This window comes from Macrosteles quadrilineatus, unplaced genomic scaffold (genome assembly GCF_028750875.1).
Source record: "Macrosteles quadrilineatus isolate MER2022 unplaced genomic scaffold, UCM_ALF_1.0 Scaffold_1__1_contigs__length_201487025, whole genome shotgun sequence".
Lineage (NCBI taxonomy): Eukaryota > Metazoa > Arthropoda > Insecta > Hemiptera > Cicadellidae > Macrosteles > Macrosteles quadrilineatus.
This window is the reverse complement of record NW_026542594.1, coordinates 10,526,358-10,550,847: the sequence shown is the minus strand read 5'-3', so window position 1 is coordinate 10,550,847 and position 24,490 is coordinate 10,526,358. Positions and strand designations below refer to the sequence as shown.

Genomic DNA, 24,490 nt, shown 5'->3' with positions numbered 1-24,490 from the left:
GCACATCCCTGCAACAACCACAACACGTAAAGACTAAACTTGTCAACTGTTGTTGTGACTGGTGGCACCTCCACAAGTGACATTGTTAGCACATCCCTGCAACAACCACAACACGTGAAGATTAAACTTTTCAACTGTTGTTGTGACTGGTGGCACCTCCACAAGTGACATTGTGAGCACATCCCTGCAACAACCACAACACGTGAAGATTAAACTTTTCAACTGTTGTTGTGGCTGGTGGCATCTCCACAAGTGACATTGTGAGCACATCCCTGCAACAACCACAACACGTGAAGACTAAACTTGTCAACTGTTGTTGTGACTGGTGGCACCTCCACAAGTGACATTGTGAGCACTGCCCTGCAACAACCACAACACCTGCAAGACTAAAGTAGTCAACTGTTCTTGTGTCTGGATGCCCCTCCACAAGTGACATTGTGACCCCACCCTACAACAATCAACCACAACACATGAAGACTAAACTTGTCAACTGTTCTTGTGTTTGGAGGCACCTCCTCCAGTGACATTGTGAGCACATCCCTGCAACAAGTACAACATGTTCAACTACAACATCATCCATATGTTAAAGACCTCTTCCAAACTTTCTCCACCCATTGCACACATTTTCTATGTCCTAACACTTTACTCCAATCACTTCCATCACCTGGCAAAACACTTCAATAGCGGTTCATGACTGAAACCACAGAAATATAATCACTGAATCCGATTCATACTTGGCAGGAGCGTAAATTCTCTTCACATTGTTTTAGAATACTATGACGAGGCTAATTGTCCTATAAGAGTGGGAATCTGATAGAATAGTAACAGATGAAAAAATTAACACACCGTTGGTTTGAGATTTGAACTAGCTAGCTTGGCTGCAACGGAAACACAATCGAGACCTTGATTTACGGACAACCCTCGTACAATATTGAGAGTTATATATTTCTAAGAGTTTTGGTATGTCACCAATATTAAAGGTGTAACAGTGATGCAGGTGAATGGTTAGGAAATAGCTAGTTTCTCAGATCAACCCACACCAAATAAACGGTATCAGCATTCTGACACATACTTTCTCCCATAAGTTTGTCAACAACCTTTATCATGTGTAAGCAGTGAGAGTAAATATACGGAAATGGGATTTGTACAATTTTGTTCAGAATTTAAAAGACTATAACATACTAAATTTTTATCAAAATCGTTCAGGCCATTTTTGGGAAAATCCTATTTTAGCGAATTTCCCTATAGGGAAGTAGCTATTACCGTAGGTGGCACGGTAAGACCTAGACCCGGGACCGATTTACTTTTTCATTTTGATGTCCCCAGAGGCCAAAAACACCATTCGTTCAAATTTTTATATATGTATATATATATATTTATAGACATATATATATATATATATACGTCCGTAAACGCGATAACTTGAGTAATTTTTGTCCGATTTTGATGAAATTTGGTTTAAAGGTGTAAAGCGCGATAAACTTGAATGAGTTCGCGAACCAGCACGATCGGACCATGGGAAAGGGGCTTTACGGGGGGTTTTATGGGGTAAAAATTGGTTTTTCTCACTTTTGAGCCTCAAAACACAAAATTTCCCGATTTCTCTTTAGACCTTTTTAAAGAGCTTAAAAAAACAAATAATCTAGTATATAAAAGTATTTTTGTTCGATTATTAGTAACGGAGAAAATTTAAAAAATTGTAAATTTCAAATTTCCATGTTATTCTTATGGAGAATATTGTCAAATGTAGTAGTTTGCTTGTTTATGGATATATTTTGATCAAACTTGGCAAATTTATTTATTTTGTACTAAGCTATCAATATTTTACTCAAAAACACACTTTATTAGTTTCCTTGTAGCAGCAAACCTAGGTACTCGTTAAACCTAATGTTATTAAAATATATTTAACTGAAAATCAATTCGGACGAATGGAAATTCGCTTAGTCGGCAGGTTTGCTGCGGCGGGGGTATTTCGTTATTTTGTGGGGTTTTTATGGGAAAATAACATAATTTACCATAACTTTTGAACCGTAATTTTTACAGAAATGGGATTTGTACTATTTTGTTCAGAATTTAAAGAGCTACAACATACTAAATTTTTTATCAAAATCGTTCGGGCCATTTTTGAGAAAATCCTATTTTTTCCGGTTATTTATGAGTTTTTATGGGAAAATCCCCATTAAAAATCAAAATTTCAAAAAAATTAAAAAAACACCTGGAGATACCATGGATTAGAACCTACATACCAAATTTCATCGAAATCGGACCACAGGTGTAGTCCCTGGCTCTGTACACATCCAGACACACAGACACACAGGCACACAATAATTAGATCACAGACAAGCTGATTAGAGAATTGTATGGGCCGGGAATCCCCGCTATGCCGGATATCGGTCTAGCTCAGGGCTCGTGCAGCTCAAGGTTACGTTTATCTGAAATTACTGAGGTAGAGTTAGAAAGTTTAATCTTACTTAAGCAAACCAAATAAAATCGCTTTGATGGTTTGTTGGCTTTGATGGTATTTCCATAAATACTATAAAAGAAAATGTTAAGATTAGGGATGGTCAAGTCTCGAAATTTCGGGAAATTTTCGGGAAATTTTAAATCTCGTTACACGAGACGAGATTTCTTTTTGGCCGAGATTTTTATCGAGACGAGAATAAAAAATATAAAAATTAATATTGCTTTTATTTTATGTTAGGATAAGTTGAACTCTATCCTAACTGATATCACTATGTTTCCTAATCGTAGGCATTTTTAATAAGTTAGGCGCGATTAATAAAAAATTTTATGCTGATGTTTTTTAATAAAAGATTGTAAATATTCTTGCCTATTATCATTATTTTTGTATTTAAACAGTCATCGAACAATGTTACAAAATCAGGTAAAAATTTTGAACGTGCATTTCCCGTTGTGTATGAGAAGGGAAATCCCGTCTCGATCTCGTCTCGAAATTTTATGAGAAATAAAAAATCTCGTCTCGAACTAAAGATCCAATCTCGTCCATCCCTAGTTAAGATTTTTGTCCCAATATTACGTCATATTTTTAATTTATCTATAAAGCTGGGTTACTTTCCTTTAAGTCTAAAAACAGCACTCATTGTTCCAGTATATAAGGCAGCTGATCCATTGCAAATGAATAACTACCGACCTATTTCACTTTTAAATACCTTTGCTAAGCTGTTAGAAACTTGTGTGAAAGGTCAATTAGTTAAATATTTGTCAGATAACAATTCATTTTCAAATAATCAATTTGGGTTCATGAAAGGTAAAAATACTGACCTAGCAGTTGAAAGACACATAAGCGAGATAGTTAATCAATAATCATGTTGATGAGCGTAAACCAACAATAGGAGTTTATCTTGACTTTACTAAGGCATTTGACTTAGTTAATCAAGACATATTATTACATAAACTAAAGTTATATGGAATTCAGGGCAATAGTTATAAGTGGTTTGAGACTTTTTTAAATGAAAGAAAACAAATGGTTAAAATAAAAAACGTTTACTCAGATGTATGTTCTCAAAGGCTTGGTGTCCCTCAAGGGGGAGGTGCTTGGCCCAATTTTATTCGCAATTTATATTAATGACATGTTATCAATGGATTTAAAATCGAAGATATATGCTTTTGCTGATGATAAATCTTTAGTATGCAGTGACAACAATTATGATTTACTGAGGATGAACATTAATAATGATTTGAATGTAATATCAAATTGGGTAATAAGAAACAAATTAATCGTCAATACTTCTAAATCTAATGCTATGATATTTACTTACAAACCTCATTTGATAGAGCCGTTGAAAGAAGAGATCGATCTACGTTGTCATTTAGTTACTTGTTTTCATGAATGTTGTTGTACAAAAATTAATTTTGTTGATTCGGACAAGTATCTTGGCCTTCTTATAGATTCAGATTTAAAATGGCACACACATGTTAATCAACTATGTAAAAAACTTAACTATAATTTCTTTCATTTAAGACAGTTTATAACTCCTAAACTTCTAAGAACGCTATATTTATCCTGGTTTGAATCTACTCTTAAGTATGGTTTAATTCATTGGGGAGGGACGTTTTCAACAATTCTTAAACCAATTGTAATAATGCAAAAACTTACATTAAAAACTATTTGTGGTGTAAAGAAATTTGACTCAGCTACACCACTGTTTCAGTACTTAGACGTAATGCAGCTAGAGAAGATATATTTATATTCAATTTTATGTTATTATAAAAAGTTTACTAGTTTATTTCAAACAGTTGTTATTAATAGGAATACGAGAAACTATACTGAGGGTATGCTTATGATACCACCCGTTATGAAAGACACAAGCAGGTTACAGTGTTACCATAAAGTAGTAAAATGTTTTAACTTTAATTTTAGAGTAGGCTACTCAAAAATATGCAGGATTTGAAAATTGAATTATATAAAAGTAAATTAAAGGAATTGATAAAAAACTACTCAATCAAACAAACAAAGTGAAATAATTAATTATTGAATGATGTAGCCTATACTGTTAAACGATTTGTAAATATAAAATAGTATGTAAGAGTGAATAGCCAGTGAAGGGGTGAACCATAAGTGTTACAGGGAAAATCGAAATAGATTTTAGGTATCAGTGACAGTGACTTGTTAAAATAAAATGAACCTACTCAAGACAGTGTTTATAGAATATAAGATATAGTTTTAAGTTTTTCAACCGCGCGTGTTTTACAACACATGGTTGACTATTATTTGTATAAAAATTTTTTTTATGTGAATACAGATTTTTGAACTGAACTGAACACACACACACACACACACACAGACACACAGACATCACTTCGAAAACCACTTTTTTGGGTCCAGGGGGACCCAAAACGAATATATCCACTCAAAACTCAAACTCGAAAATTTTGACGAAAACAATACTTTCTCCATATACTATGGTATAGGGGGAGAAAGTAAAAAATTGAGTGAGCCAGTAGATGGCGTACACACTGGCTTGTTTTTGTTGTAACACTTAACTCAGTACCTTGTGAGGGCAGGGACTTGGCGGTGACTGGTCGAGCCCACGGACAACTCTGGGCAACTTTGAGTGGGGGAAGCTCCTTGTGACCTCTCCCAGGCTCTGAACTAGCAGATGTCGGTGCTGTTCGATTGGTCCTGCGTAGGAGAAGCTTCTTATTTCTTCTCTTTTGTTCATTCATTTTCCATTCAAATTGATCTAAAAATGGAAAAAGAATTAGTTGTACACCGAACAGGATATAATATGAAGCAAGCATCTCTCTTGCCGACTCTCGACTGTTCGGTGTTTCAATAGTAGGCCTACATGTATTTAATGTTCGTTTTGTGTATGTGTTCTATTTAAACTTTGACGCGACCATGTGTGTCGATAAATCAAGATTTTAAGCTTCAAGTTCTGGATCTGATGATGGCAATATATTTGCCGAAACGTACGTAATCCTACTGGATTAACAAAACCCACAAGGCAGTCTGCAGGTACTGTAACCTTTTATTGATTAGCTAACGTGGTTTAGAAAAACAACTACATTATGAATACTCTAACCATTTAAGAATTTAATTAAATTTTAATCATTTACTTATTTTATCTTATCATTTAAGAAAATTTAAATCACACTGCATTGTTTATGTTTAACGAATCATAGAATATCTCCAGTGGAATCTGGAAAGGTCTGATATAATTCGTTTAGCATTTTTATTGAGCGGATTGAGCAGGGTTTCCTTTTATTTTTCTTTTAGGTATTGATTTATTTTGATAACTTATGATGAGATGCGGTGCGTTGTCTTCATTGTCTTCAAAGTACAAAAAAACTTATCCTTACTTTTCAATTTCATGACGTTTGAAGTTGAAGTTGTGATGTAGATGAAATGAAGTCAAAGTGATGAATGCGGAGCTAGCAGATCGATGATGATGTTGAACACTTGGAACGAGAGGAGAGTGTACTGTAGCGTGCCGCAGAGGAAAAGTTGAAAATGGCCATGCGGTGGTATTTGGCGACTTCATGTTGGATAAAATATGTTCAACCGAGAAATTGGTAATAAACTTGAGAAAAAGTTGCACTAATGTTCATCGTAAATATAATCCGGCTCGATAGGACCAAAAATGTACGGTGTAATTATACTAAAGAAAAAGATAATTTATACAAAGAAGTTTAATTTATTAAGAGAAAAAATGAGCAAGTGTTGTTATGATGAAAAGCTTTTATTCTTTATATAAAGCAGCTTATAGACGGGGACAGTAGAGACGGCAAGTAGCTGGCTGCAAGTACTTGCCAATTGCACTTACTGCATACTTTCCTTGTTTATAGAGGTACTTTCCTTTCCAGCGGCAAGTATTTGCTGGCGGCAAGAAAACTCAAACACGTTTGATTTTACTGGCCTGGCCGCGGCAAGTAGTGGGTCACGTAACCACTGGTGGCCAGAACTTTCCTGTCAAAACGTGTACTTGCCGCCAGTAGAGCAGAGTGGCAAGTGAAATCAGGGATGATCGTATTTATAGAAATAACAATGTGATTGGTTAAAATGTCAGACAAGGGCCCTTCTGAGAAGAAAAAAGTCATTAAATGGAGCTGTGATGACATCACTAAGTTTTTAGAGATTTTTCAAAATGACAAAGTTTTGTGGAACATACTTCTTAATTTTGAAAAAATAACTATGCTGAAAAAAAATTTTCATCACAATCAGACATGCTCAACACAATTAAATTCAACTATCAACACTATTCACTCGCATCCTCAAAGTAGACTGGCTGTAAGTTCTTTCTCTGACACTTGCCGCCAGTACTTACCCAGTGTATAGGAAAACATACGGCAAGTGACGTAATGGACGGTACTTGCAGTCAGCAACTTGCCGTCTCTACTGTCCCCGTCTATACGTTGCTTTAATGACGTCGGTGCCTATGTTTGTCCTAACTCCTTAACGCTGTATGCAGATGATACCACCATGCTTTTTAAGGGCTCGTCTGAAGTTGTTCAAGAGAACATGTCTTCAACAATTACAAATTTTGATAACTGGCTTTTTAATAATAATCTTCTTTTAAATCAGAATACAACTAATTATGTCCAATTTCTAACAAGAAACAAAAGTCCACTGCATCTTTAACTAAAACAATCATCAATAAAGAACTTTCTGAAGTCAAGTTTTTGGGCGTTGTTATGGATTCTCAGCTGACGTGGCAATCACATGTTTCAGATCTTTGTGGTCCGTTTAAGCAAGGTGAGTTTTGCCTTGAGAACATTGGTTTCTTTGCTTGATCAGAGGGACCTGATCAATGTTTACCATGGATGCTTTCAGTCTGTTATATCATATGGAATAGAGGTTTGGGGAGGTTCCACACATGCTGACAACGCAATTACGGAACAGAAAAGAGCCGTTTGTATTTTATCTGGTCTCCCATCCTCGCACTCTTGTAGGGGAGTTTTTCAAAATCTTAACATACTCACACTTTATTCTCTATATGTTTTTAAAGTGGTTCTCTTCATCAAGAATGAAATTGGGTCTCTTCCTGCTGTTGGAGATAGACAAAGGTATCCCACCAGACATGGCTCAGATCTTCTTTTTCCACAAATCCGCCTGTCCCTGTCTGAAAGAGAAACTTTTACAGCGGGTATAAAGATGTTACACCGTCTTCCAACCAGCATAAAGGAATATTATGGCGAAAGAAAGTTTTTAAAATGTTTGAAATCCTACCTTGTACAAAAAGAACCGTACAGTTATAATATTCTATGTTGCCTTGCAAACATTATCTGCATTACATATCTTAAAACTGAAATAGTTAATTTTAGCTCCAAGAATTTGGGATTTTAATTCTTTTTTTTTAAGGCCAATTTGAAATTTTTGTCCCTGTTAAGCCAATTTAAATTACTTAGTCTATCAATTTCCTGTTTACTCGAACATTGGTTCATCATTGGTTCATGTTTACCGTTGGTTCATCCAGCCTGTTAATTAGTTCCATTGTGGACGTCACCAATGCCTCGGCGTTAACAGGTGCAACAGGGTTCATCATTGCTCCCTACGAAATTACCTCGGTAAACTTCTTAACATCTAGCTTCTCAGTATTCCATCAGCATGGTCCAAATTGTGATAAGGACGGTTGATAATGGTGCTCATCAAGTATATCGAAAACGATGTGCTGATGATCGCTTGCCAATAACTCTCCAGGAGATCCGTGCTAGGAGAGGTTCCAACGCAAAGGAGATATCGGGGATCATACCTGGGCGCCGGAAAGTAGGCGTGTCGGCCCCTGTTTAGGACGACAAGTCCAGCCCTGGCCGCAAAGTCCAGGATGTATTTCCCCCAGGAGTTTGTAGATGGGGTTCACCACTCAACAGCCCTTCAGGGTGTCTACTATATTCTGGATAAAAAATTCATGGACAATTCCCGTACATTTAAGGACACTTTGCCATAACCTTTGTCGGTGTCATTAGGCCTACCAAATAATTTTCCTGATTTGTCAAACTGTATTTTTAATCTTGTTATTCACTGTAGTTGTACCAGAGAGAAAAGTAAATAATAATAGATAAAGTTAAAAATTTCAAAATAGAAATTTATTGAAAGTAAACAAACATAGGCCTACCTATACTTTAGTAAAGCTTTTATAGTGTAACAGAGAAACACAGTCATTGTCTCCTGTGATAGCGACAAATATCTCCATCGGTCATGTAAACTTCATAACATTGCTTATCCGATCCAGGCGGATTAATTTGGCATGATTCACCCTGGCACAACGTTAGGTTCTCGACTACTTTTGAAAAAAAAATCTTTAATGCATATTGTTACTCAGTTCTTAGTACAAAATCAAGGTATGGTAAGCGGCTACCAATAAGCAATAAGCACAGAGTAAGATTATTGTATTTTCATTTGCAAAGTTAATATCGACACATAGCAATCATTAGTTGTTTATCTTAGGCTCAATTACATTTTCTTAATATATTTTACAGCTCTTTCAAGAATCAAAATACCCAGGCCTAGACCTAATTTATTTAGGAGGGCCTATATAAACTGAGTAACAAACAATGAGGTTAATATAGCAGCAAAGTCACTATCATCATTCTAGTTCATAAGATTTAGAATGCTTAAATCATACAACTCAATAAATAAATATATGGGAAACAAAAAACATTGAAACCTGAATAGCCAACAATATAAGACAAAGATACAGAAAATGCAATGACATAATTTGAAACCAAGCAGGCCTACATTAATGCAAACAACAATGCTTGTGGTTTTGTCAATTGAAAGATAAATTATCCATAAAAAAGGGGTTAACTTACAAAATAAGACTATAGATTATTTACATGTTTAATATGAAACCATAAACAGTTTTATGGCACTAGGCAATGGCCGCGGCAAATTGAATCTTCAAGCCAAAGTACAAGTAAGAAGGGAAATTTAATAGCTATTATAAAGCTATTATTTTCACGATAAAATTTAGGTTTGGGATCTAATAATAATTACCCTAGTAATAAAAAAAGAAGATGTAAAGGAATAAAAGTGATACAACTTTTATGAGCTAGCTGCTGAGTCAACAGTTCTTGGAAGTACTTGACTTGGCACTTGATATAATATTTATGGGTTTGAGATTGCTAATGGGATTTTTATTGCATAATTACTCTAGTAATAAATTATAAAAATGTAAACAAACATCTGATAAACCTTTTATGTGCTCCTAACCAACTAGTGATCAATAAAATTATGGCCCATTAAAAATTTAAGGACATAGTCTGGCATTTAAGGACAATTCCCGTACATTTCATGGCCAGTAAAAAATTAAGTACAATTCCCGGTTTTCCCGGATTTCCCGGTTGGTAGACACCCTGCCCTTGCATTAAAATCCTCAGCGACGACTACATGCCCAGCAGTGACATGCACAATTTTCTCTAGGCAGCCAACCTTCAGACTGAATTCCCGAATGGACTTGTTAGGAGTAAGGTAGACACTGAAAAACGTGACGTCCCTGCATCTGACCCATACGAACCCACGGCCACGTCCGTCATCCCACACCAGTTCCTCTACATATGTTGTTTCGCACCCAACAAGCAGCAGTACCGAGAGAGTACAGGAACCGTGGATTTCTGTCACAGCACTGATCGCTGAATAGAAGGATATCGGCGCCGATTTCCTGGACTATCTGATCAAACAGGGAGTCAGCCGCCCTGGATCTCTCAAGATTACCCTGGAGAATCCTCACCTTTTTTTCAAGACTTGGCCTTTTCAAGGTCGAGTGCAGTCTTTAAAACACTGCATCGCCCAGTCCCAGGAATATGACCTCATGAGTTGTTATTTTGAGTGACCTTTTTCTGCACAGAGGTAACAGCGCTCTACTGCTGCACAGTTTTTCCTATTGCCCAAACCACCATAACGGAAGCAATTCTCTCCTCGATCGAGTCCCTTACAGTTTCGGGAGGAGTGACCGAACCCGAGGCAGCGAAAGCATTGCAAGACTACCACTCTCCGTCTGAGCCTGCAATTGACCCATCAGATTTTCAGGTGTGCAAGATTCAGCGGCTTACTGGCATCTTGGTCCCATATTTCAGCGATTGCCATTCGTTGCTCTCTCCAGTTTGGCCGTGTGAGCCATACCTTAAAGAAGTTGGTATTCTGGATATCAGTCATGGCCTTAAATAATACAATCACTTGGACCAAGCAATGAAAAAAATCTCCAGACTGGGATCTACATTAAAAGAGGCAGGGGATAGAAGAGAAAGGAAGGCAAAAATCCTCATTAGGTTTCAGTGGCCACTGAGTAAGATAAGGTACAGTACCGGTAAGTGATAGTAAGCTATGGAAGGTGGATTGTGGCTACTGTACTTTAAACCAGTGTGTGTGAATCGACCGCAATTCACACTTCAAGGCTTTTCAAATCGATACAATATTCCTGTTTCATTGTAAAACTATGGGATTTAAAATGCATATTGTATAGGCCTATTATAATCGGATGAAAGAAATAGGTGATCACATGAAATTTGTTTACAAGATGATTTTCCCTATTAAAGCTTCCAGAATACTTTAATACTTTACTTTGAACTGGCGAACACACAAAAATAGGTATTTTAAGCCAAGTATGAATGGAGATGAGTGTAGTATGAGTAGCGCCATAGAATGTGTCTATATGCGTGTAAACTAGCTGTTCTGAATTATATTCAGTTTTAATTGCCTACTTGATTACCATACGTAGTCTGACGGGCCAACAGCTCATTCCATTTAACATTTTGACCAAATATACCATTGTTGACTTTGGATGCTGCAAGTAGATTTCTCATTTATGTGAAGCAGATTGATGTACCATTGACTTTGGAGACATCTCATTTACATGAACTAAATTTAGCATTGACTTATGATTCTGCAAGTTTACATCCCATTTTTGTTAACCAGATGCAGATGTAGAATTGACTTTGGAAAAGTATTCGATTAATATGCTAGCTCCGCTCAATATTGCAAGTAGACAACAGCATTGAACACCTAGTTTATTTTTATTTTAGTTTTGCTGGGTAGCTGAGTGGTTATAGTGCTCGCCTAGTAATCAAAAGGTCGCTGGTTCCTGATCATTGGGCTTTGAATAAATGATCCTGACTAATGAAACCGCTGATCTTAGTCAGTAACAAAGCTACACAGGTCATCACACACCATTCTACACTCATCATTCACTCATATTTGGGTTAAAATACGCACCTAGGTGGCGTCCCCATCTCAATAATTGATTGATTGATTGATTTGAAATCAAGTGACTTTGTTTATAATCTTTTCACAGGAGACTTTAAAATATTTGAATGTTTGTTAGGTAATAAAAGATTAAATACCTTAGTAACTACACGTACCTTTAACAGCCATGACAATGTCTATTGGCTGAGGTTCGCTGATGACCAGTATGTTAGGCTCGGCGGGTGGTGGAGGTGAGGGGACAGGAGAGTGTAGAGGAATGTACTCTCCTTCCACTGTGTGACTACTACTGTCTGGGCTGTCACTGGGAGTTAGAGGCTTCAAAGCTGTGACATGGCCATTGGTCGCCACATGGCCATTCACCGATGTATACCCATTGTGTTCCACCTGTCAATTTAGATTGGCAGAGGATTACTACAACTGACTTAAAGTTCAGTGTCAAAATATAAAAAAAAAAACTAGCAGAGTCCCCGTCCTTCGTACGGGGTTGGCCTATAAGTATAAGATGCTTATTGCAGTTATACTCGTGCTTTGTGTTTGCAATGGGGGAAGACACGGTTTGAGAAAATTTGAATCATAAATTTACGGTATCTATAGTACAACAGATCTACCATAGCCATAATGTTCTACCACTGCATCTAAACAATAAAAAATACCCCCGCTGCAGCAAACCTGCCGACTAAGCGAATTTCCATTTGCCTGCAGTGATTTTCAATTAATTTAATCTATTAGATTAACATTTATGTTTAACGAGTACCTAGGTTAGCTGCTACAGGGAAACTAATAAATTGTGTTTTTTATTAAAATATCAACAGCTTAGTATGAAAGAAATAAATCTGCAAATTTTGATCAAAATATTAATAAACAAGCCAACTACATGTACAATATTTTACAATATTCTCCATATTAAGAATAACGTAAGAATTTTAAATTAACAATTTTTTGAATTTTCTCCATAGCCAATCAAAATGTTTCAATTTCGTGTTCTCTCCCCGTTGCAAAGCACGGGTACAACAGCTAGTGCTTTATATGTTTATATGCTGACGATACGACAGCCATCATTAAATAAAATACCCCCGCCACAGCAAACCTGCCGACTAAGCGAATTTCCATTTGTCTGAATTGATTTTCAATTAAATATATTTTAATAACATTAGGTTTAACGAGTACATAGGTTTGCTGCTACAAGGAAACTAATAAAGTGTGTTTTATAGTAAAATATTGATAGCTTAGTACAAAATAAATAAATTTGCCAAGTTTGATCAAAATATATCCATAAACAAGCAAACTACAACATTTGACAATATTCTCCATAAGAATAACATGGGAATTTTAAATTTACAATTTTTTAAATTTTCTCCGTTACTAATAACCAAACAAAAATACTTTTATATACTAAATTATTTGTTTTTTAAGCTCTTTAAAAAGGTCTAAAGAGAAATTGGGAAATTTTGTGTTTTGAGGGTCAAAAGTGAGAAAAACCAATTTTTACCCCATAAACCCCATAAGACCCCGTAAAGCCCCGTTCCCATGGTCCGATCATGCTGGTTCGCGAACTCATTCAAGTTTATCCTGCTTTACACCTTTAAACCAAATTTCATAAAAATCGGACAAAAATTACTCAAGTTATCGCGTTCACGGACGTAAATTTGATCGAATGGTGTTTTTGGCCTCTGGGGACATCAAAATGAAAAAGTAAATCGGTCCTGGGGTCTAGGTCTTACCGTGTCACCTATGGTAATAGCTACTTCCCTATAGGGAAATTCGCTAAAAAACAGTCATGAACTAAGTTTAGCCTTGAATCAAGCTCTTCAAGATCTGTCAAAATGGTTTAAAGTTAACGGTTTGAAAATGAACCACATTAAAACGCAAATAGTAAAATTTTAAACTGCACAGTGTAGGGGCGACATTGAAGGCTTTGTTTATTTTGACAATGAAAAAATAAATCTTAGCAACACAGGTAATTGTTTAGGATTGATGTAGATAGTTTATTGAATTGCAAGAACCACATTCATAACACCTCTAAAAAGTTAAATTCAGTATGTTTTCAAATGATGGTCTTAAGAAATGTTGTTGATTTAAACACTAGACTAATGATTTATCACGCTTTATTTTCATCAATTTTACAGTATGGAATAGAGCTTTTGGGCGTCACCTCTGATTCTTATCAACCTTTTTAACTTCAAAAAAGAATACTTAGAATTATGACTTTTAAACCCGTAACACATTCTTGCAAACAACTTTTAGCGAATTTCCCATATAGGGAATAAGCTATTACGGTAGTACTCATAGTAAGACCTGGATGCGGGACCAATTTTTTTCTTTCGTTTTGAGGTCCCTAGAGGCCAAAAACACCATCCGTTCAAATTCATATATATATATGTGTCCGTTAGCACGATAACTCGAACAAAAATTATCCGATTTTGATGAAATTTGGTATAAACGTGTAAACCTACATTTATTCAAACGAGTTCGCGAACCAGCATGATCGGACTATGGGAACTGGGGTTTTATAGGGTAAAAATAGGTTTTTCCCGTTTTTGTCCCAAAAAACATCAAGTTTAGCAATTTCTTTCCAAACCATTTTGTAGAGCTTAAAAAAACAAATAATTTAGTATATTGAAGCGTTATTATGCGCCTAATGGTTACAGAGAAAATTCAAAAAAATTGTAAATTTAAAATTCCCATGTTATTCTTATGGAGAATAAGTAAACTGTTGTAGTTTGCTTGTTTATGAATGTGCAGTGTATTTATATTAGAGAGGAAAAAGTCTAGGGTTTTGGTATAAAAAAGTATAATTTATTACAAGAAAAATGAATGTGTGATGTTATGAGCGGTAATTCGAGACGAATGAATGCAACAATGAAAATTGACATATGGTAATGTGATGGGAATTACAGATGGACTGTTAAAAACAAAGACATATAAAATTAATACAAAAAACAAAGGCAACTTGACTGAACATACCGCCCCCTTTGAACCAACAAGGTTCAACAAAAGAAAAATTGAAAAAATATAAAAATGTTTTTGAATTGACCAGAGTGGGTTGTAATTATTTAAAGAATGCAGCTTAATGGTATGAAGACACTTTGAATGATGGTCTTGAATGAGGATCAGCTGGTCTGTAGCTATGAGGAGCTGGTGTGTTTTAGCAAACAGGGTCTACACATTGAGGTTTTCTTTCTTGAGGTTCCACATGAAACAACGCTGATGAGGGGTCTTAAAATATTCTTGACTCCAACAGCAGCATATAGGCTTTGGGTGATGTTTTGAGGTAAATTATCAATAAGAAGTGAGATCTTTGTTGGGTCAGGAACAGTTGTCAGAGAAGATTTGATAATAAAATGGTCAGGAGTTACAGCTGTCAGTTTCGAAGTTTTTGAGTTTGCTATTGCTTCTTTTTGTTCTTGGTTGGAGTGATTTCTGTTATCAGCCATAGGCTTAGTAGGCTTCAAAAAATGAAGGAGTGTGTGATGAAGTTTCAAACAGGTCTTACAAGTATTAGTAGACTTGCAGCGTTTAGCAAAGTGATTACCAAGGCAATTTGTGCAGCGTTTTAAGTCGCGTACAACTTTAAGCCTTTCTTGAGGGGTTTTACTATTAAAGACAGGGCAACTGTATATTTTGTGATTTTTATGGCAGCAAAAACATTTCAAATCATTTGAAGTACATATCAAGGCCATAGGAGGATGTTGAAACTGAATTGATTCATCAATTTGACGTGGAACTTGGTGAGGGTTGGATATTTGGAGAGGAGCTGCTTGCTGACTGTGACATAGAGATGCATCTTCACTGTTGTTACAAAAGTCTTTAAGACATTTGATTATTTCACTTGCTTGAGGAAAATCAGAAGAATTTATGCGTTTTGATTCAAAAACTTGACAGAGGTTGGAATTCATTTTTCGTAAGATCAACATACTTAGTAGGTAGTTGTCTTCCATGACATTATAGTCAAGAACACTAAGAGCTTGTTCATTTTCATTAAACTCATTTAAAAATGATCTGAGGTTTTTGATAGATTTTTCAGTAATATTGGGCAAATCGAAAATTTTACTGAGGTGGACAGAGATTAGCCTACGCTTCGAGTGGTATCTTTCCCGTAAAGCATTATAGGCTACTGTATAGTTGCCAGATGAGATCGGTAAAGATTTGATTAAGTGTAAGGCTTCGCCTTCAAGTGAACTTATCAAGTACTGGTGTTTTTCAACAAGGGATAAGCTACTATTGTTGTGGATAGTAGTATCAAAAAGGTTAATAAAGGAAATCCATGTCTTAGTGTCACCATTGAAGGACTTCAGTTCTAGCTTAGGCAATTTTACAATGCTATGAGTAGGCCTAGAGGTTGGGTTTGATGTTGCCGAGATATTTGACAAGTGTTCATCATTAAAGTTCTGAATTAGAAGAGAAATTTCGGTTTGAATGTTAATTGAGAGTTCTGATATGTCGTTCTGGAACTTTAAAATAGCTTCTTCACTGTCAGAAAAAACGTTAGTATCGTCATCAACATCAAGAAGCTTATCAAGGTTAGTTTCAAAATTGGCAGAAATTGTTTTAGCTTCGTGTAAATAAAGGTTAAGTTTAGCGGTTTGAGCTTCTGTTATTTCTGATTGACACGATTGAATATACTCACTGATCGTATTTAATTTATTTAATTGCAATTTGCATCTATTAGAAAATGTGGAAAATCTCATTTTGAAAGTTAGGCCTAGATCGTTCAATGAGAATTTGAGGATAAGGACGACTGAGGAATAAAATCAGGGTTTCTTTATTATTTCAGTGTTGATATTGATAACTTACGATGAGATGCGGTGCGTTGTCTTCATTGGGACTGTATCGTGACGTAGACGAAAAAGTTCAAAATGGCGATGCGGTATTGTCATTGGCGGCTTCACGTTGGATGAAATACGTTCAACCGAGACATTGAAAATAAACTTGAAAAAAGTTGCACTAATGTTCGTAGATATAATCCGCGGCTCAATAGGACCACAAATGTGCGGTGTATTTATATTAGAGAGGAATAAGTTGAGGGTTTTGGTAAAAAAAAGTATAATTTATTACAAGAAAAATGAATGCGTGATGTTATGAGCGGTGATTCGAGACAAATGAATGCAACAATGAAAATTGACATATGGTAATGTGATGGGAATTACAGATGGACTGTTAAAAACAAAGACATATAAAATTAATACCAAAAACAAAGGCAACTTGACTAAACAATGAACATATTTTGATCAAATTTGGGAAAGGTTTTTATTTCTTACTAACTATTAACATAAAAAAAAAAACAGTTTTACCCTCCCTGATTCAGCAAACCTAAGTACTTGTTAAACTAATTCTATTTAAATAGGGAATAAATGTTAAATTTTTTAGTAAACATCTATATATATAATTCCTTAAGTCAAATTTTTGTAAAGAAATTGTGAGTGACTGGATGGCCGTAGAAGGATGGGAGGGGTCTTATTTTAAAGGTCTTGACGTGAGTTTTGAGGGAAAACTATTCATTTTTCTTATTTTTTTACCATAAATTCGCAACAGAATAAAACTTTTCCCATTAAAACAACATGGGGTTTAATTTGTTTACATCTTTTTAAATTAAAACAGCTGTGCCACAGATTTGAAAACAGTGATCAATACACGCATTTGGTTTACTTTTAGCCAGTCAACTATGAAATGTATACTATAATAAAACTGAAATATTGAAGATTAGTCGGAAAAACGTCTGCATTCTTTGTTTATATTTAAATCATATACTCAAGTTTCATTTTTTCATGCTTTTACGTTATTGTCGTGTTAAAGGAATAAACGACATAGAATAAATATTCTGTATAAATAATCAAAGAGTCGAAATTAAATCTAACTTCTGTTTTGTTTTTATTTTTAAATCATATGTTCAAGTTGATTTTAAATGATGTTGTTTTCTTTATATTTCTACACATTTTAAGGTTAAGGTTGTGCAAATATATACAACTAAAATAACATATAAATGTTATTGGTTCTAAAATGGTGTATTTGCATTCCTTCGTAAGTAAATTTTTTTAGTGCAGTGAATATACAACGTAGAGTAATCATATTCGATCATACTTTTATAAAATCACCAGGGATTCAAGATGTTTTGGTATGTAGGCTGCTGGATATATATTCTTTTCATTATAAGTACTGTAATTAATATGAGCGCCAGGGGAATACCACAAAGGCGGGGAACTGTTCATAAGAATGACAGTGCGCGTAGGAGAGCAAGAGTAGATAATGACGTTTTTAGGAGACCCACGGTAGACGAGAGAAATGTAAATATTCATGATGCAGGATTACTGGACCAAGAGTGCATTCAATGTAGTGCTCTTCATTTTAGAGAAGAACTAACGAATAATCATTTTATGACATGTTGCCATAACGGACTTATTAACCTTCCTCAGTCAAAAACTAATGTAGAACTTAAAAGTTTGTTTGAAGAGAGCCCACAACTGTATAAATTCATTCAACAATGCAACAGTGCGATGGCTTTTGCTTATTTTTCAGCCAGTAAGAAAGATATTCCAGGAAAATGACCATACTGTTTCAAAATTCAAGGACAGATTTATCGTTCAATCTCAGATTTGCTGCCTCAACATGATGAAGACCCCGTGTATGGCCAATTGTACATTATTGACACATCAACAGCAACAGAAATTCGTCAAAGGCGTCGAGAAAATAGTGACTTAAAACCTGAAATATTGTCAAAACTAGCTGAAATTCTATTAGAAAATCCATTTGCACAAATTTACAAAAGGGCTTCGGAAGAAATGGTTGTACAAGGTGACAGTGAATTAGAACTTAGGTTTGTAGACAGGATAAATATGGATCGTCGTAGGTATAATAAGCCTACTGCAGATGAAATTGCAGGCGTCTTCAATTCATCTGAAGGCGAACCTCCAATGAATTTTTAAAATTCCAAACAGGGAAGCTTTTATTTATCCTCATTAACCACAAGACCAAAGCTACCTTAGTAAACCAGTATTTATTCACAAACAATGATATGTTTGCTGCCTTTTCATGTTAAACCACTGGAGTGATTCAAATTATTTATTGAAAATGACATCAACAAAAGCAAACAAAGAAGAACAACAAACTGGTTTTTAAACAAAAGATATGGTGTAGGGATGCCTATTCTGACACATAGATAATGTTATTCTGAGTTTGTTTAAATACCGGTATTGCAAAAAGTTGTTTTACATTTAAGCTTTTTAGGGACTTATGTCCCTACAAGCCACTAGTTTTAGTGTAAATCCAATCAGGCAAATGGAAATTCGCTTAGTCTGCAGGTTTGCTGCGGCGGGGGTATTTAAAGAACTAAAGATTCTAACCGTCCCTAATTTGTATATTCTTAAATGTTTATTGTATGTGAATAAAATTTTGAAAAACTCCACAGTGAAAATAATCGGCAAAATTATAACACTAGATGTCATACAGATTTTCAATATCCTATACACAGATTAAATCTTGTGGAAAGGACACCTTCTTATATGGGTAAAAGTTTTTTAACAATATGCCTGGGTACTACAAATCAGTAATAGGATTAGTATCTTTTAAAGGAAAAAATTTTGAATTTTTGTTGGAAAAGAATTATTATAGTATAGCTAGATCAGTTTCTCTAAGACAAATCAATGTGAATTGTTTGTTTCGTTACTATGTATTTATTTTTATCAATAAGCTAGTTTATTTTAATATAATTTGACAATGTCACCTGTTTTGTCTGGCTGTGCCAGAGCATTTAAGAAAAAATATGTGACAATAAAGATGAGTTTGACTTTGACTTATATACTGTATAATCATTTGTTATATATTATAAAAGGTATAAGATTACCTGAGTACTGCCAGAGTGATCCTGTTAGTCCTCACGGATTAATGAAATCCGTTCACTCTGGCAGTACTCAGGTAAACTCAAAATATGAAATCATTTTTTGTTTTGTTCATTTTTACATTTTTCATTATTTGTAAAACTTTGCTTGAAAACGTTTGTATTAAAGGAAAATTTGCAATGTTTCATGTTTCATTTATCATAAACTCTATCAAGATCTCCTCAAGAATAATATATAATGTATATTATATGTACATATATAGAAATTTGAATGAATGGTATTTTTGGCCTCTGGGGACATCAAAATGAAAAAGTAAATCGGTCCTAGGCCTAGGTCTTACACCATGAGACCTACGGTAATAGCTACTTCCCTATAGGGAAATTCGCTAAAAGTAAATTATCAAACATTCGCAAAATATCACATATTATTTATTAAATTAAAGACATAAACATAACTGCAAACAATCCTACTTTGAAAGTTCTCATTGTGTATCACAGCCTTTATTTGCTGCTTAGTTCAAATTAGCTGTTGTCATATTGCAAAAAAAGTAATAGTGCTGCACCCTGTTGGTAAATCTTATAACTTTTTAATGCTATTGAATACCATAGCTTTTAACTTGTTTAGTTGAAAAAAGACAAAATTCTTTAATTCCTTTTCAAATTGAATACTCATAAGGTTAACATGGGAAACTACAGTGCCACTGGGGCGGAGCCCGAAAGGATTTTTGAGATAAGAATAGGCCTATATGTTAATCGGGAATGTGATCTATCATCATGCCAAATTTCAGCCCAATCCGACCAGTAGTTGCCAGTAGTTGGGTTTTCCCCATTTTTGACCCTAAAAACATAAAATTTTGGAATTTCTTTTCCAACCATTTTGTAGAGCTTAAAAAAAGAAATAATTTAGTACAGTCTAACCTTGATATAACGAACCTCGATATTACGAATTCCTTGATATAACAAATTTTTTTAAATCCCTAGAACTCTCCAAAAGACAGAATGTATATTTTACCTCTACATAACGAACAAACCGTAACAACGATCTTGATTTAACGAATTTTTCGTGATTTCTGCTGAAATAAGACACCTCAATATAACGAATTTATCATTGTCAGAACCTCCACATAGCGAATTTAACCTCTATTTAACGAATTGCCTACGTCTTTCCCTCGATATAACAAAACCCCCACCCCATTATTGTTATGGGAAAATCTGTTTCTTTATCAAATGAAATGGAAAGGTTACGTCATCGCTTGCGCTAATATTCGTCTGCTCCGTTTTACACATCTTTGTCTGCTGCTGCTGTCGCTGCACGCTATGTAATATACTGATGACTGATTTGATTTCATTCTCTGAGGAGAGGACTGATGACGACGCAATCAATCAATTGTATTTTCAATACAATTTATTTCAAATAGCAACACCAATCCTATACTTTATGATTGTTATTGAGATTCCTCTGTTGTGATAAATCAGTGCTCTACTGTAAGTAGCCTACCGGCCTATCACGAGCAGTAGCTTACAAATCTATCTCTACTGTTTTGTTTTGTTTTTTACGTGGTTTATGACTATACAATAGAGTGTTTGGCTAGGTTTTAGGAGGGTTAGATTAAGCTGTGATTTTAAAATTACAGTTTGTAACCTGTACCAAGGTCAATGACTAGAAATGTCATGATTGTGCAATATTAAAGATCCCTCCCCTTAATTACCCCAGATAATTGTGGTTCTACTTTACAATGTAAACACTGTACTGTAAAGTATTGTAGCCTATGCTACTTTAATTGTGTTTTAATGAGGTCAAATCCCGACCTATATTGACCGACGCTGGTTCTGAACCTTGACTTAGCGAAATTCCTGCAAACCTAACCTCAATATAACGAACCTCATTTTAACAAAATCCTTGATATAACGAATATTCAGTTCGGTCCCTTCAGATTCGTTATACCAAGGTTGGACTGTATATTGAAGCTTTGTTGTATGCCTAATAATTACGGAGAAAATTCAAAAAAATGCAAATTTAAAATCCCATGTTATTCTTATGGAGAAAATGAAAACTGTTGTAGTTTACTTGTTTATGGATATATGTTGATCAAATTTGGTAAACTTCTTTATTTCATCCTATACTATTGACGCTTGGTCAAAAAACACTGTTTACCTTCTCTGTAGCAGCAAACCTAAGCACTCGTTAAATCTAATGTTATTTAAAAATTGGGAATAAATATGTCTTATTTATGGAAGTATTTTAGTAAATATGTAATCAGACAAGTTGAAATTCGCTGAGTCTGCATGTTTGCTGTGGCAGGGGTATTTTGTGTTTAATTATTATTTCTTCAACACTGCATCCACACAAGATCGTAGCAATAGAGCAAACTTACCACCATTAACAGTAATGAAACAAGTAAATTGTATTCTGAACTTCAAAAGGCATCTTAAATACTATATAAATGGAAAGACAGTTCAAATATTCAGTTTCATATCAATATTAACTGAACACAAAGAAATGTTGACCGCTAAATGTTCTAATTAATCTAATATTCATGTTTATGTTGGTGTTAGGAGTTTAATTTATTTTAATGTTGTTTGTTTATAAAAAATGATGTTGTATTGGGCTTTAAGATTATCAGTCACATATTTATGTTATGTCAGGGTCAGGAGTCAATCTCTTTCAGTGATTGCATACTTAACATTTTATTAATACCTGTATTTTTTGTAACCTTGACCTTTGTAACCAGCTAAGTAAAAATGTTTTGCGTTTAGGTTTTGAGATTCAACATTTCCGGTTTTGACCATCACTTTCACTAGTATATTTAAACAGCATATTTGGGATATAAATTTCTGAATTTGACAAGTTGGTGAACTTCTTTTCAAAGTAATCCAATCACTAAGTGGTTTTGTAATAAAAGTCTACTAAAATAAAAACATGGCTACAAATAACAAAGCAACACATGACGGCAGACAAAGGTGGCGTCACTTACCAATGTGTTGATGGGCTGGAAGGGGTCGTGTGTGATCTCGTTGTCTGAGGGTAGAGAGTCAGCCTGTAGGTCTGTGTCCTGACGTCGCAGCCAGTCCTGTCGAGCCACCTCATTGGCTACTCTCTGCTCCTCCAAGTCTTGCTCCACTCTTGCATTTAACTTGTCATATTCATTTATAATCCTTCTCAGTAACCACCTGTTTTCACGTTGAACGTGATATTTTTTAATAATACATTTATTTAGAAATGGTAGTTAGTCATTGGTGGCTGGTGACCACTTAGTTGGGAGGTTCACAGGCCTTATGGAAGAGAAAACCTAGGTAGAGGAGGTAGTGGGGATTACAAAGATGACTTTTCTGACTCTTCGTAGCAGTTTATTGCTGTCAAATATTTTTATTACTAAACTAGTCCACATTAAAATCCTTCTGAAACAATATTACACAATTGCTAGGTCTGGAAGCAATTGATTTAATTTTTTAGGATATTATTACAAATTATATCCCATAAAATTAACAAATACCTAAACTCAAAATGATATAAATTAAGTTTTGGAGTTGGCCTACTCTATTCACTTTGATAAAATCTTTTCTTCCAATAATTAATTTCCAAAACACATTTGTTTTAATTTTTTTAAAGTATATTTCTGTACTCTTTGACTTTCCATCACGGCAAAACAAACTATAAAATTAGAATTGAAATATTACTGATTACCATGATTCAAAAACATGAATACTGCTGGTTGAAAGTCAACATGTAAGATATTCAAGCATTATTTTACTCTGTCGGGGAATGAAATATATTTACAACATCACAATCAATAGTTATGAAATTAATTTCTTAAATTTGAGGGAAGCAAACAAGACATCTAACTAGGTACGATTAAGGACAGGAACAGAATGATACTAAATGGTAATTATAGTAAGCATCCCACATTGTGGATTCCTAGATTATTGAAGATCGTTTTAAAGACTTTGCTATGTTGATTTCCTTCCTCAAAAAATCCCAGTCATCTAGCACAATAAATTCTTTTATCTGTATTTTAAGCATTTTGTGTACCTATATCCACTGAGGATGCCTGGGTCTACGTGAGGTTTCCTCCCGTGAGGTGCACCAGTAGTGGAGCACGTCTCTACCAGAGTGGGACACTTCTGCTGGTTCACTAATGCTTCCACATTGAGCCGTTCTACGATATCAATCTCGTCCAAGGCACCATCTTGGTCCTGCTTGTTGGCTAACCTGGTATAATGAGCATAACTTATTAGCCCGTAGTTTATAAAAATCTATTATAATTTAGTATAATTTTATTTTTTTTTTTTATTTTTTTTTTTTTTTTGTCCTAGGACGCTAGGCACGAGCCTGGGATTTTAATATAGCGTATCTCTAACTCAAACTAAGTTAATTCCTTAACATTAACTTAAATTCCATGAACTTGTCAAGAGGCTTTTTGCTGATAATGCAGCATGTACAGAAGACCCCCTCTTAACCGACCGCAATGGGACCGGACCTAGGTCGGATAACTCAAAAGGTCAGTTTAAACGGGCAATCCCTAAAATCATAACATAATGAAATGCTATTCATTTGGATGGGTGCGGACACAATGTGTGTCGGCTACGGAGTACGCTGCACCGGTATGGAATGCATAGTCACATGCAAAAGAGGTTGACATTGCAGTCAACGACATGGCTCGGATTGTAACTGGGTGTTTGAAACCAACCCCAGTACACAAACTCTACTATCCTATCATAGGGATCGCCCCTCCATCAATCCGACATGATGTCGCTGCCAAAGTAGAAAGGACTAAGCTCATCACCCATTACACGGCAACCAACCTGTAGAGCAACAGCTTCGGTCCAGAAAGAGCTTTCTATCACGGACACGAGTTCTGGATTGATCACTCTCAAGCGATCGGGTGGCAAGGTGGGAGGCCACGTTGACTAACCCTCCCATACCAGCCAGGGAGGACCTGGCTCCTGGTGGAGACCTACATTACACGGTGTGGAAGACCCTAAATCGAATCAGGGTC

The 24,490-nt window shown here is 35.2% G+C and overlaps 1 protein-coding gene across 2 annotated transcripts in view; it reads right to left on the bottom strand.

Moving 5' to 3' along the window:
- The window catches only part of LOC129005134 (ADP-ribosylation factor-like protein 13B), a 96,922-nt gene that overhangs the window by 24,055 nt on the left and 48,377 nt on the right, over positions 1–24,490 (bottom strand). For both annotated transcript variants that reach the window (XM_054433954.1, XM_054433959.1), the window contains exons 5-8: positions 23,524–23,703; positions 22,469–22,664; positions 11,818–12,046; positions 5,013–5,204 (exon numbers count right to left, since the gene is read on the bottom strand). In XM_054433954.1, the coding sequence (XP_054289929.1) occupies positions 5,013–5,204; positions 11,818–12,046; positions 22,469–22,664; positions 23,524–23,703 (797 nt within the window). The remainder of the gene's footprint in view (positions 1–5,012; positions 5,205–11,817; positions 12,047–22,468; positions 22,665–23,523; positions 23,704–24,490) is intronic.